This window comes from Apaloderma vittatum, unplaced genomic scaffold, assembly GCF_000703405.1.
Source record: "Apaloderma vittatum isolate BGI_N311 unplaced genomic scaffold, ASM70340v1 scaffold3289, whole genome shotgun sequence".
Taxonomy (NCBI): Eukaryota; Metazoa; Chordata; class Aves; order Trogoniformes; family Trogonidae; genus Apaloderma; species Apaloderma vittatum.
In genome coordinates, this window is record NW_009733376.1 from 128311 (window position 1) to 142583 (window position 14273).

The 14273-nt window shown below is 43.3% G+C and overlaps 1 protein-coding gene across 2 annotated transcripts in view; it reads right to left on the reverse strand.

Annotated features, from left to right (window-relative positions):
- SLC6A6 (solute carrier family 6 (neurotransmitter transporter), member 6) overlaps positions 1–10187 on the reverse strand; it is a 46943-nt gene extending 36756 nt beyond the window's left edge. Inside the window, exons 1-2 of one of the 2 annotated variants that reach the window (XM_009875852.1) lie at positions 10148–10183; positions 7561–7626 (exon numbers count right to left, since the gene is read on the reverse strand). In XM_009875852.1, coding sequence (XP_009874154.1) covers positions 7561–7615 — 55 coding nt within the window. In that variant the 5' untranslated portion in view covers positions 7616–7626; positions 10148–10183. Of the gene's footprint in view, positions 1–7560; positions 7627–10147 lie in introns of both variants that reach the window. The other variant, XM_009875853.1, reaches the window with a different exon arrangement.
- Between the last annotated feature and the right edge of the window lie 4086 nt (positions 10188–14273).

The following is a 14273-nucleotide window of genomic DNA, read 5'->3' on the forward strand; positions in this document are numbered from 1 at the left end:
CGTCTCCAGCTGCATCTCCGTCCTCTGAGCTTCCATGGCCAGCCCCAGTCACTCACCACGCTCCTGGAGGGCATTTCAGAAGGAATAACTGCTATGTCCTACAGTCCTCTCAACAGACATTATTTGATTGAAAATCAAAAATTTTTGATCACTACTCCCTTGTTTTGAAGGTCCGAGTTGGAAGTAAAACCTTTGGTATTCACCACTACAAGAGGCTTTTAAATACCACATGATTCAGGCTGATTTCCCCATCAGAGGTGTGTTTTCACTCCACTTTTGCCACGGACCTCTGTCATCAGCTTTCATATATGGAGAGCTGCACTCAGTTTTATGTCAAGAGATACGAAAACCAAATAGTGCCAGAACAAATACTTCACTTCTCCAAGGAAACTAACATACAAACCACTTCTGCATACCACGGTCTGCAAAGTGCAGAGCCCACACCAAGCACAAACAAAACCCTGATCACACACACTACTTGGACAAAAGCTCCAGCAAATTCACCCTGCAACTGCTGCCTCTGAGGGCAACGTCTTAAGAGCAAGGCTGGCTTCAAGGCAAGAAACAAGTATCTGCAGTCCTACCTTTATCTTGGTGTCAATCCCCCAATTTTCTGTTGGTTTTTGCAAGTAAGCATCCCCGAATACAGCGTGACAATATATGAACTGCCTGAGTATTTTTATCCATCTCTCCTCTTTCCAAACAAACACCAGCTGATGGTTTTCACTGCAGGTTGCTTTTACAGTCCTGACTATAAACTCAACATACTCCTGTTGGTCAGTTCATAAAGGTGAACAGTTGAGGATCTTCTCAGTGCGATTTCATTTAGTCAAACACACTTACACTAGATACCACTGTGGCACATTAACCTTTAACATCCAAAGCTGGTTTCATCATGACTACAACTGTTTTTCATGTTGGGTTTTTTTGTGTGCAAAAGCTAATTACAGACAGGTAGGAAACTGTTTGCAGTTCCATCAAAGACGATGAGTACGTGACAAACAGCTGAGACAGCCATAAAAACACTCCATGTGTAAACTATTGGTAATAAGTGAGAGAACTTCCTTTGGCTTACTTTTCTGGATTTTTCTAAGGAAGTGACGTGCACAAGAGCTACATGAACTTCTGATTGTTTTGCAGAAGGAGAAACCTAGGTGGTTCAAAGTCAGATGTATTGCTTTAGATTCCTTATGTGAATATTATTTATTAAATTTGACTTGTAATATATAGCTTGTGTACTGCAGGAAGAGTGGGAGGAGAAGGGACCTTCAATCCTACAAACAGTATCTTCTGTTATTATATTCCCTGTACATACACGGCACAATACCTTTTCACATTTGAAAGAGCAACTCTCTACTTCATTTAAAGAGGATCTGTATGAGGAAAACCGACATGGTTACAGAAGAGGGAGGGCAGCAATAACTAGAAAAAGTATAGGAAAACAAGTCTGTCCTATAAAATCTTCAGTTTAGAATTCTGCCTTGCATAAAAAGGGACAACAAAGGCTTCTGGTTGCTCATATTTAGTCTTTCCTCAATCTACTATAGCAGCAACATTCGTAAACTTTACTTTTTACAGAGCCTGATGGGAAATAAGGTGTTTGCATAAGCAGTATACTTCTCGCTGATAAAGGAGAGTTATGGAGAAAAATCACCTTATCTTGGCAGACCTGAAAGAGCAACCCTAAAAAGCTATTCCTATATTTCTTCTTCCTGACAATTGGGCATTTCTTTGGTTTTGGCTGTTTATTTTTTATTTTTTATAATTGCTAGATCATTGTTGAAAATTCCCTAGGCTGATATGGTGGATCTCAGTGTGGTTTTGCTTCCTTTTGGCAGTTAAATTAACATTATTCTGACATAGGGCGATTTTTGGCTAGCCTACGGGCCAAACCACGAAAACTTGCTACCCCACAGAGCTCGCAGACACTCCTCTGCACGGCCGAGGCTCTTTGGCAGACAGCTGCAGGGCTGGGGAGGCGTTTAGCTGAGGAGCAGATGCTCTGTGCAGCATTAACTCCCTCACGTGGTTACAGCCGCATGAGGAAACCATCACGTAACGACAGAGCAAGGGCAGTTGGTGACTCACTAAAACCTAAATACTCTAAAGATCTCTTCCAGGCTGCTAGAGAATAGGATTTGTAACTTGAAGGGGAAAAAAGGGCAATCTTAACTTTTTAAATACTTATTGTCCTGATACAATTATGCATCAAACTCTTCAACTGATAACTTCAGTTGGTACTTAATGAAGATTTGAAGAGATCTTAAGTGAAATCCTGGTTAAAATTCCAATTAAATTGAGAGATACCGAAATTTCACCTACTAATCTCATCTGAGGTTACCATTTACATCTTGATTGTGATCCCACATGAGTAAAACCAATGTAATTTCATTGACCTTCAGGAGGTTGTTCCTATTCTATGCTGGTGTGAATGACAGTGACTCTCATGGGAGGTGAGAAGTTAATGGCACACACATCACCACGGCTGAATCAGAAGGTGAACTGGGTAGTATACAGAACCTTAAAATAATTTAGGTTAGAAGGCACGTCTGGAGGTCACGTAGCCCAGCCTCTTGTGCAAAGGGCCAACACCAAAATCAGACTAGGTTGCTGATGGCCTTATCTGGTCAAGCTCTGAAAACTTCCAAGAATGGATACTGTACAATCTCTGAGCAACCTGTCCCACTGCTTCACTTCTCTCAGGGTGAACATTTTTTCACTATAACCAATCTGAATTTCCCTATCGGACAAAGAAAGAAGATGAGGAAGAAAAAGGAGAAGAGGATTAACACAAAAAGACAAGACAGAACCAAGTAGAAAACTCAATCTTCATATGCTGATACTGCATGCATACAATACAAGCAGTTGGAGAGGAGAAGGTAACAGAGGGTGTGTGCAGTGAGTGACAAATGAGTAAGCTCCAGGTTAAGTACAAAATAAGCAACAGTCCCTGGTGGCAGCATATTAGACGACACTCATTTTATTGTCAGAGTAAAAACATATTCCTTAAGGAAAACCAAACAAAAAACCCTACTGAACATGACAACGCATGCCAAGCCATTATTGCTTTCACAGCGTGTCCTGTGACTCACTGCACCACGAACAATTGGCATATGGTTCTCATTCAGAGTATATAACTCATACATTTGCAACAGCTCTAAAGAGCTTGGACTGTAGTTAACTGGGAGGGGGTTTAATTTCCCCAAGGCAATGCAATAAATGTCATGCTTATTATTGTATTATTACTATTTTTATTAAAATAATACTGTTTTCAGTGGCAGGCAAGTGTCATTAATGCCTGAAATCTCTTATATGCTAGGGAAATCAATTCAGACAACTTCTGGCATGCGAAAGCACATAAATAATTGGTAAATACTACCTGTGGTCTTCTGGGTCCAGATTTGCCTGATGCCAGGAGTCATCAACTCCTTTTTGGCTGCAAAGGATAGGAGGGCACTCAGTACCTTGCAGAAGGCACTCAGTACCTGGCAAAAATCAAGCTTTCTGTGTGCCAGCACCCCGTGAGAGAGCAAGCCCTGAAGCGCATATGACAGAAATGGTTCTTTTATGAGGGACGGCAATCACCTGGAGAGACGCAGAGCCAGCTCTCTATAAGGTGTCGGATACTCTCCCTTTCTAGGAAAGGTGCACTTCATGCTTATCCCACTTAATAACGAGCTTTAACTCTCTTGCCAAAGGAGGGAGAAAACCAACATGGCATGTGTTTTTCAATGAGTCTGCCCAAGAGCAGAAGTAGGCTGGAAATGAAGATTTTCTCATTAATAAGACATCAGAGATGCTTAAAAGCAGGGACTGAACAGCGGCAGAAGAAATCTTCTCCTAAAACCAAGACTACTCAAACGAGCTCAGGCTACACCATGACTTGTGAGTACTACCACGAGAATATGGCTTCAGAGTGCTAATGGAGCTTTCCATTATACCGAGATGATTTAAGGGGTAGGAAGAGAATCCTATACAGATGAGGTCTATGTAGCACTTGTATGCATTTGAATTAAGCCCACTGAAGCCAGTGCTATTCATCAGCAAAAGCGGATCAGTAAGATAAAAGTGGACCACTGGGATTTTGCCCACTTGGGGACTCAAGAGCTACAGCACGAGTGCCTTGGGTTTCAAGGTCAGCAGGTCTGTCTCCTTCCTGACAAAGGTGGTCTGACTTTGATATGGCTTACACAGTGATAAAGCAACAGCAATGCTACCTGGAATCAACAAAGCTACGCTGGAGTAAATCAGCTGACAATTAGACCATGAATTTCTATGTCTTTGCAGCTAATTTCACAGGTATTAACACTAACCTCTCAAAATGTGACTTGGAAGGAAAAACACAAACAAACAACTCACAGCTCTACTGCTCCCTGATCTCCGAGGAGGCAATAATTCCCTCGGTGGTGTTCTGTACGGGCCAAATGCAACGATTGCCAACACAAATATTTTGTTCCTGGGTTTTTTGCTTTGTAAAATGTAAAAATTATACACCATGTGTAAAATACAAAGTGTTCTTACGGACTGTGTGGCCTCAGCTCTTTTCTTCAGTGCTTAACACAAGAGGTTCCAAAAGGTGATTGGTGAATATGGTCATGACCTCAGCATCAATGGCAATGGTGAATAATGACCTGCTCTGCCTTTTTACTCACTTTGGATCTCCTGAACTGTCTAATTGTGTGGAAGACGGTTGAAATTGTGCCCGAACCAAGACTGTCAGACCAAGACTGTCTGACTTGCACTCTTTTATTGTTATTCTGTAGATGCTTTGCTAGCGCTCAGAAAATATTCTCCATCTCCTCAGAAATATCTTTGATTTAGGAACATGTTTGTTGCATCTCGCTTACCTAGTGCAAAAGTACATAAAAATTAAGGAGAGCTCAGATTTTTTGCCAATCAAAAGCCAAATTCATCTATGCAGAAATATCAAAGTCTTCATTTCACCCAAAGAGACAAAAACGGTATTTAGATAATAACCACCCTCTCCTCAATACAAAGATCCTTCCTCTAGAGAAGGAAATGCCACTTTTGTCCAAATCCCACACGTTCCTTCTCTTGTTGGTTAACTCACGACAGTGTTAGCTGGATCTTCATTATAGAGTATTATTAGTAGCTGCTGTTTTCGTGAAGCAGCTGTAATAAACAAGTGAGATTTATATTCCTTTTTAAATTGCTTGAAATAATTAGGGTTGTTAAATTTAGACTCTGAAAGAACCTACTGATTTCTCTGTTTTTTAAAATACATACAGAAGCTACAAAGAGATCAACCACCACCAGTCAGGCTTGGGCCAGAACAGTATGCACTCCATATACCATCCCAAATGTGTTTTAGATTAGGAAACAGATTCCAAGTTCTCCAAACAACCTTTTTATAGTAAATGATAGTTGCGCTGAACTGTTTTAACAACTGCACTGTGTGTTATTCTTCCCCAGCCGAAGCTCAGATAGGACTTCTTTTTACTCCTATTCTGGGCTATACAGGTGCAGATGTGCACTCTGGATCTGGATCACCCTGGTAAGCTCAATGAAAAGTAGGACCAAAATTGAGAGCCAGACCAGATCAGAATTTTGCAGGTGACCTCCCAGCTTGACAATTTATACTGCATCCCACTATTATAAAAACCCTGACCCATGTCAGGCATTCAAATACCAGACTCGGAGCTTGTGGTTCGCTCTCATTTCTGCATCCTTTACTTTTTCCACTCATTCCCCCTCAACCACAGTTTGCTGTATTGACAGTCCAGATACTTATTTGAAAGAAGTAAACACGATGACCCCCCCAGGCCTTTCACAGCTACCGCTGCTGTTCAGAGCTTGATCCAACAAACTTGTTTCATGACAGCACTGAACCAACATCCTTTAAAAACCTTTTCGTTCATAGCTGTCATAGCTGTTTGGTTTGGGGTTTTTTTTATCATTTTGTCAGTTTTGATGAGCCTTACAGTATTTTTCTTGGTGTGGGTGCCACCATCCCAGCAGTGCAGGTTTCCTAGTGTAATGGGAAAGACTAGATGAAATACCATGAGGCCATGACAGAATTTAGCCTTAATAGGTCTGAAAGATGGGTCTGATGTTGAGCAGGCATTCAGCTGACTACAATCACAGAAAAGGTGATGATCTGCTCTGGGAAAGACCACATCGTGGCATGCATAGAAGGGCTACAGCAACAACTGCATCATGACAAAAGGTACAAAATGAAGACAAGGAGAAGGCTAAATCTGTCAGCTTTTACATTATGACCTTTTATAACTAGAGGAAAGAAAAGTTAGAAAACATATGCAAACAAGTATGATGAAGCTGGAAAAGCAGTCTGCAGTAATGCGCAGATGACAGCTGTAATGCGCAGATGACAGCTGTAATACATATAAAAATATAAAATTCCAAGTAATACAGTTTCGCTGTATGATGCTACTGAGTGATGCAGGAGAAGGGTCAAAAGCTATTTCTGGATGCGTACATATGAAGGGATAGTACGGAAATCGAAAGCATAATGCTATGTCAAAACAACCACAGTGGATGTAGTATGAGATGCTCAAGCCTCCACAGATTAGAAAGGAGATCAAAAACTAAAGGAAATACAAATAAGGACAATAAAAATGATCTAAGGAAAGAGTAAGAGAGCTAAATTAATACAGTCTATAAATGAGAAGACTCCTGGGCTGAGATCCAGCTATAAATACCTTCAAGGTACTGTGTGTAGAGGAAGGTGATTAATTTAGCTCGAAAGATAGTAGGACAAGAAGCAATTGCTTGAATCTAGGAATGGAAAAATTCAGAATAAGTTATCTGAAGAGACAGATCTGCTCAACAGGGCAGAATCCCAAGGTGGTAGCCAAGGCACACTTACACGCCATTGGGAACGGGCTGAACAAGGGGCTCTGGGAAACGCTGCTGTCACAGTTTTCTACAGCTCAAAGAGATCACCACAGAGCAACTTACTGATCTTTTAGTCTCCTTCTTTGTGGGTTATCTGGAAGACCGCTCCTCTACTTAAAAAACCCCCCATCTACACACACCTATGTACCCACGTAGTGGCAATGCATCCAGACCAGAGCTCAGACGTGGCGGGGTGCAGCACTTCCATGTGCAACACAGGCAACGGCAAAGCTCTCTAGCTCTCTTCCGGCCATTCGGTGGTGTGTGCGAGGTGAGTCTGCTGGATGCCGGGCAGGACAGTATGAGCAGGACAAGAACTGCTAATGCAGCTGGCAGAGTATCTCAATAATGAGGTCAAAGGCTGCAGCAGGAACTACCTCTCCTGATATTCAGGGTCCTCCCCAGCCTTGTGTTAATGAGATTCCGCATGGAAGCTTTCAATGTCACTGCATAAATTATACACTTTGATTTACGTTTAGCTGAAAAACCAACACCAGCGGTATTTAACGATCCTCAGGAGCTCTAAAACACACTCGCATTAAGAAAATGAAATTAAAATCCCCAAACATTTGCAAAAGGCCTTATCATTTTCAATGACAAATGGGTATACACAAATGTGAGGAATATAAAACCCAGGTACCATTATACCCCCCCTTAAACATATCCCATCCCAACTGCACTCACCAATCGGGACTTCTGTCCCCTCCTCAATGTAGATGGGCAGTGGTGATTCCTCCATAGGATGAGGCACTGATGGAAAGTAATGAATTGTGGTAGTATTTGTCGCAAAGTGACTACAATAAGATGGTCCCTTTCTTATCATTACAACTACATATGGCTGGTTACTGTCACAAAGAGTCCTTTCTCAAAATGGTCACCTCCTGTCACAGTGACCGGTCCAAGTCACAGTCCTGAGGGGTTAATCCCTCCCAAGCATTCACCACCACAGAACCCAAACTCCTGTGAACTGGGTCTGGGAGAGGTCCCTGTCCTGGATGCTTCACGATCCTGCCATTTCGCTCTAGTCTCGCTATTTCCATCCCTGGAGTTTAACTCTCTTTTGGAAACTCACACAGTTGAAGAAGCCAAGGGGAGCCAATGCACAGGCAGGCACAAATAGAGTTATCGAGTCAAGGTCGTAATATTTCATGCACAGAACCAGAAGAGAGAGGCTCTGATGCTCAAAGCTTGCCGTTAGCTGTTGAAAAGCCACAGCAGGTGATGGAAGGCTGCACCGCAAATGGCCTCTGGACCACAACTTTTCATTACTCAGTTATTTTGGAGTACATGTGTCGGACCTAGGAAGCTCCCTGTTACTTGTAATACTGAAATCTCTAGACCAAACTCTTCAGATCTGCACTGTGTGCTTTTCCTGCAGTTTCCAGACACCATACAGTCACTGCTGTAGGGTTTGTCCGTTTGGGTTCTTCTCTGTTTGGAAGCTTCTTCCCTTAAAGGAAGCTTTATTACACTGTTTCTCATTTAAAATCTTTGGGAAGCATGTGCTTCACAGGCTTTTCAAGAGGTTTGAATTTCCTACACTAGAATGAAATAAAAAGGAGCTACAAATTTGGAAAATGGTCATGATCAAAAGCCTTCTGGAATTTTTCCTTGTCCGTTACCTTTTAAAAATGATGATGTACTTTCTCAAAGATACAAACTCTTAAGCTACTCTCAGTTAGGATTCCAGCTGCAGGGAAGAACGATTCTTTAATCCTTTGTGGGTATCCTTCACTTACTACTGGCTATATTTTTTTCTTTTTTTTAAAGACTGTCTTATGATATCCATAAAACCAGCCAAAGAACACTTCTGGTTTAAAGCTATTAAATAAGGCATCTTACAACGTTTCTGCTAGAAACGCAACCAGAAGAAAGAGCGTTTTCAACAGATGCTTCACTAGCAACAGGCTTAAAATAAACCCCGCATCGGCGCTTTGCGGGATGCAAAGGGCTGCCAGCTCCCTGCCTTCATGTAAGCCCACCCCTCGCTCACGTGGAAGATGAAGGGAAGCGCAGGGGAGAGGAAGAGCAGAACACAGTTGCCTACAGAACTACCGTACAAGCCACAGAGATCATGGTCTACCGGGGCGCCTTGCGCAAGCCACTTTTATCTAAAAGCTGAACTCACATTCCAGCTCAACAATAGCAAAAAAACACATTTGTTACCACACGGCGTTTTGCTACATATTAACCAGCAGTTGCTACGCAAGCATAATGGAGTGCTGCAATTCTGAGATACATGTTATTTAAAAAAAACAAATAAAATAAAAATGTTGACTTATGGGAAATCAGCCTGAGGTGAGCGGTCGTGGGCTTGCCATGCCACTGGACGCGGTACATGCTTGGAAGTTACGCAAAGCGGGCCCTGCATTGGGAACAATGCAGTTGTTGTCCTTGCTAAGCTAATTTTGCATCAAGGCAATGAGAGTCTTTATCTATGCAGCCCCTTAAAACATTTAATCAGATTTATCTACTAGGAAGAAATACCAGAGCGGAGCTTTCTGTGCTACTCAAGAGTTTTCAAATCTGAGATCTGCAAGCAAATCGGGTCAATAGATGGTGTGGAAAAAAAACTTGTATTTTTCTGACATGCAGCTTTCTTGGTCCCATGAAGAATACTGCGGAGGGCTCACCCTGACCGAGCAGTCAGTCTGGGGCCAAATGCTTTCACACCACATTTGCAACAGTATTCACCAATGGCTGGTGGCATCTACTCTTATTTTAATGGGTATCACTATAGGTTGTAGAAAAGGACTGAAATACCTATAGGCTATTTGAGGCCAAATACGTGTATACACACTCTCTCCAACCCACACAAACACATGCACACACTAGGATACACGCATGCGAACAACTGGCTCTAGAGGCAGAACTTGGATTTTGCAGGATCCAAGGCAGAGAAGCTGACTTGTGTCACAGGGTTTGGGAATCAAGGACTCTGGGGTGCTAAAACAAGCTCTTGCTTATGGGTCTCCTCTGCTTTGGGCAAACCATTTTAATGCTATCCCTCCAGGATTCACACATCAACTTTATGGGCATGTTGCTTAAATGTCTGCAAAGTGCTTTGCAATGGTTTCTAAATTCTGCAGTGATACGCACAGATAGGTTTAATATAACAGTTGCTGAGCATTATTACTGTATAACTACAGCCTATTTTTACATGCTCTATACTTGGTTTCTATAAACAGATGGCAAATGTTCAATATTTGAACATTTTAATGAGCTTTATAAGCCTTTTGTAATTTCATAAACAAGCATAAATAACACTTACATGAAGAAGAGTCTCTCTTGAATGGATTTTCTCTTCCTGTTTGGGAAAAAAAAAAGAGAAAAAGAAAAGGCAAAAACGATATTTTAAAGGAAAAAAATGAGTCTAGATAAGTCAGACATGTTTCAATGTTATCACGGATAGTGTTTTCTGAATTTCACCAGAATGAATTTATAATCTGAAGCAGATCAAGACACTGAATGCTGTACCAATGCCAAAACAGGAGTTTCATCCTATGTAAAACATGACAGAAAATTTGACTATGTCCATCTCAAGAGCAAGGAAATTACACTGCAGTAGCGAAATAAAATGCAAATGCCATGTGATCTGAAGCAAAAAAAGCACTTTTAACTACAGTCTGGCTCACTGATAACGCCGTGGCTCAGCGTATGGGATTTTCTCCTACCAGGGGCAGCCTGCCTACACCAACACCCCACAGCAGGGCACTCCTGCTGCCTTTTGGTGCAGCGTGATCGTTTTTCCACACCAGCACTCAAGCAGTGACTGCATTCAAACCCAGGTCGGGCAGCCACAGCAGCAAAGGCGTTCTTCAAGGCTGTGACCATTCTGGGTGACAGAGAACCACAACAGGAAACCCAGCAACTGCTGAAATGCACGGGCCTTCCCGACAGCCCACGGGTTGTAAGAGCCACCCGCCCTGCTGCCTCCCACCCAGAGCTCGCTGCCAGGACATGGATGCGATTCACGCTCCCCTTCCACCAACCCAACTGGTGGGTTTGGAGGATGCTCTTGGAGCAAGGTGTAGCGTTGGCACTGGAAGGGCTTTCTGTCGGTGCAAATCTAGACACAGTTGGGGGAAAAAAACAAAGAGAGAGACTGATATAAATACAGAAGATGCTCTAGGGCACCATCCACAGCTTCAGTCACAGTCTAGCAGCACAGTAGCCCTTCCAATGGCAGTTTTTTTTGGGGAAAAGGACAATACTGAGTGGCAGTTTCAGTTAACTTCTACCACATTATCTTACACCAATATTAGCTTCTCTGTAAGCATTGCCTAGAGCTTACATGCCTTGGGATAATAGTCAGCTAGCACAAATCAATTAAATCCATGGCACTACAACAGCTGAGGACTCAAGTAAATATGCATGTATGGAAGAAATTCAACAAATATTAAATCACTGCATTTTCATCCTCACGCTTTTCTTCTAAATGCCAAGGACCCAATCCCACAAGCAGTGCCCCCCAGAACAGCACTAGAATAAACTGGAGTTCTGTGTACAGAGCACTTAAGAGGACTGGACTCAGGGTTACTTTAGAAAACATAACCCTGATGCAATCTTGTCACATAAATTAAGTTAGTGATGAGAAGAAGTCAAAGGCACTAATCTCACTGTGCAATCTATTCAAAGCTGCACTTCTTAAATGATCTACAGTTTATCAGTATGACCTATCAAATAAGCATTACTTGCAAAAGGCTTTAACTACCATGGCCTTCCCATCTATTTTAATGTGTTGTAGTATGGCTAAACTTAAATATAACAAATTTAAATGTAACAAATCAACATAATCTTTTCAGAGTCACTGGCCAGCATAATTAAAAGCACCATTGCAGAGTCTCCCCTTATGATGGAACTGGCAACACTGCTGTTGGGGCATTGAGACAAAGCTATGGGGCACTGGAAAACCCACAAGGGGTAAAAGTGAAATAATAGGGGGTTGCTGCTGAGTTTTGAGGTGCACTGATGAAAATTGTGGGAGCACTGCTGCCCAGAAAACACAGCAGCCTGCTGAAAGGCTCGTGCCTGAGGGTCTCTTTGGAAATATCCATCCCACAGGACTTGGCTAGAAGCCACTAAGATGTAGCTCAGTGTTGGTCAGGCAGAGTATCGATTTAAGGAAAACCTGTTGAAGTATTTGCAATGATTAACTGTAAGGCAAGATCCTTGCTGAGGCTTTACCAACAGAGCTATGCTCAGACATGGGAGGCTTCCCAAGCATCACACAGCAAGAGTAAGCCAACCTAAAGCATCTTCCACTCCTTCCAGGGCACCATTGAGCCTCTTTTCATGCAGCATTTCACACAGACAGAAGCTTCTTGCCACAGCTCAAACACTTCAACTGTGGCATTTAAGAAACCTCCAGGCAACCCACCCAGAAGCTACAAATTAGCAACTACCAACAAAGAGTAGCACGCCAAATTTTGCTCCTGGCTACAGTAAAGTAAGATAAAAATTGAAACATTCCAAATTTCTGCTGATTCTTAGACCAAGATCTGTGAACAAACGAACAAAAAAACCCCCAGGATTTTGATCTAGCATCCCCAAGCATGCAACCACCTTCTCAGAACCTCCAAACATCACAGTGCCATCTGCAACTTCCTGCTTTTTGCAAAGTATGGCAGAAAACAACCCTGAGACTGCACCGTAAAAGCAGCAGGTTAATAAATTACATCAAGAAGCGGCCTTTCCCTCCCCCGGAGGGACAGGAGGGGTCAGGGTGCCCCCGCACCCCATGGCCGAGGGGAAGGTGTCTGTCGCCCTCCAGTGGGTACAGCCCCAAAGAAGCCCAAACTGGGAGAGATGGGAAGGGGAAGGAACGGAGAAGATGAGACACAGGCAAACAGAGAGAAGGGGTAAAAAACCCAACACCCAAACCCCGTAAATATGCAAAGCAGAGAAGAGACGGTTGAAGAGGAAACATGAAGATGCTATCTCGTGAAAGGGCCAAAAATAAAGTTTCCAGTGTCAGTGTAATGAGGGTAACAAAGACATCCTCCTGCCGCACTCGCGCTTCAGCCTCAACCTAATTCTGGGTGAGGGACGCAGTCCCGCTGCTGGCTGCCTCAACTGCACACACATTTTGTTTTAAAAAACCCAACAACCTTAAGGGGAATCTTCCCGTTAAGATGCGTGCAAAGGTAGGCAGTGCCAAGAAGCAGGCAGTGCCAAGAAGCGGGCAGCTTGCCCACATGCAGACCCAGAGGTAAACACCCGGCTGTCAACAACCATCGGAGGGTTCGCCAAAGCCTCTCCCCTCCAAATTCCACAGCAGCAGGTTTTAACGGGCTGATTTACCCTCAAACCTAAAGCCCTAAAATCTAAACCGGTAGCAACTGTCATCTGAGCCTTGAATTAAACAGCCAATGACACGTCCCCTGATCAGGGCTGCCTCATATTTGCAAGTCCAAAACCCGAAACATTGTGACATGCAAGCAATAAAAAAAAAATTGCAGTTACCAAAATAGCACTATCAACGTAACCAGCTCCTCTCGGCACATTTTCTTAATGCCTTTCCCAATACGGTTAAAAAAATGGGAACTAACTAAAAAACTCCATCTTTACACCTTAGAACAAAGCGTGCTGGGGTTGTATTTCTTTGTGTTTATCTGGATCTTCTCCCATTACTTTTTTTCATCGGTTATTTCCTTGAAATGCAGTTCTTATTAAACAGCGGTAATCAGTTTTTACAATCTCTAAATGAAAAGTTTTGACACTCTCGGAGCTGCCCATGGAAAACACAGCTTGCCTTCTGTTTCATAAATAACACATACTCGGCACATTTCTTCGCCTGTGCAAAATAAATTCTCCCATGTTCTTATATGGAAACCTTGCGAGTCCTCCCACGTGCCGCCTGCTACGGTACCAGGCAGAGATGGGCATTCATTCTCTTAAAGCCAGCGGTGAGTTCTGGACCCCAGCTATCCCGAGACGAACCCAGAATTATCACCCCTTCGCCCCAAGCCCAGCTCAGTCACCTGCCCTGTGGCAGTCTCTGCGTTGTATTTCCAAGCCCAAATCACAGCTTTGATTTCGGCATGCCGAAGCAAAGGAAAACGAGGGGAATAGAAAGGCAGAAGCAGCAGCATTACCCACCAGGTAGGCCCGTTAGCATCAGATGCAGCATCACCCGCAGCAGCCCCTTCACCCAAGGGCAGCACACGGCAGCCGGGGTTGGGAAGGCGAGAGGAAAAGGACAAAAATACAGCCGGGGAGAGCAGCGTGCTCCGGAGATGTGCTGGAGGGCCGCCAGCAAGTGGGAATTGCTGCGAACTGTTTATCGCGAAAAAAAAGTTAACGCAAGGTGGGGGGGCGGGGGGAAGGATGAAAATAACCGCTGAGGGAGAAAAAAGTAAAGCCCGCAGGGGTAACGAGGCGGCTGGGGAGAAGGG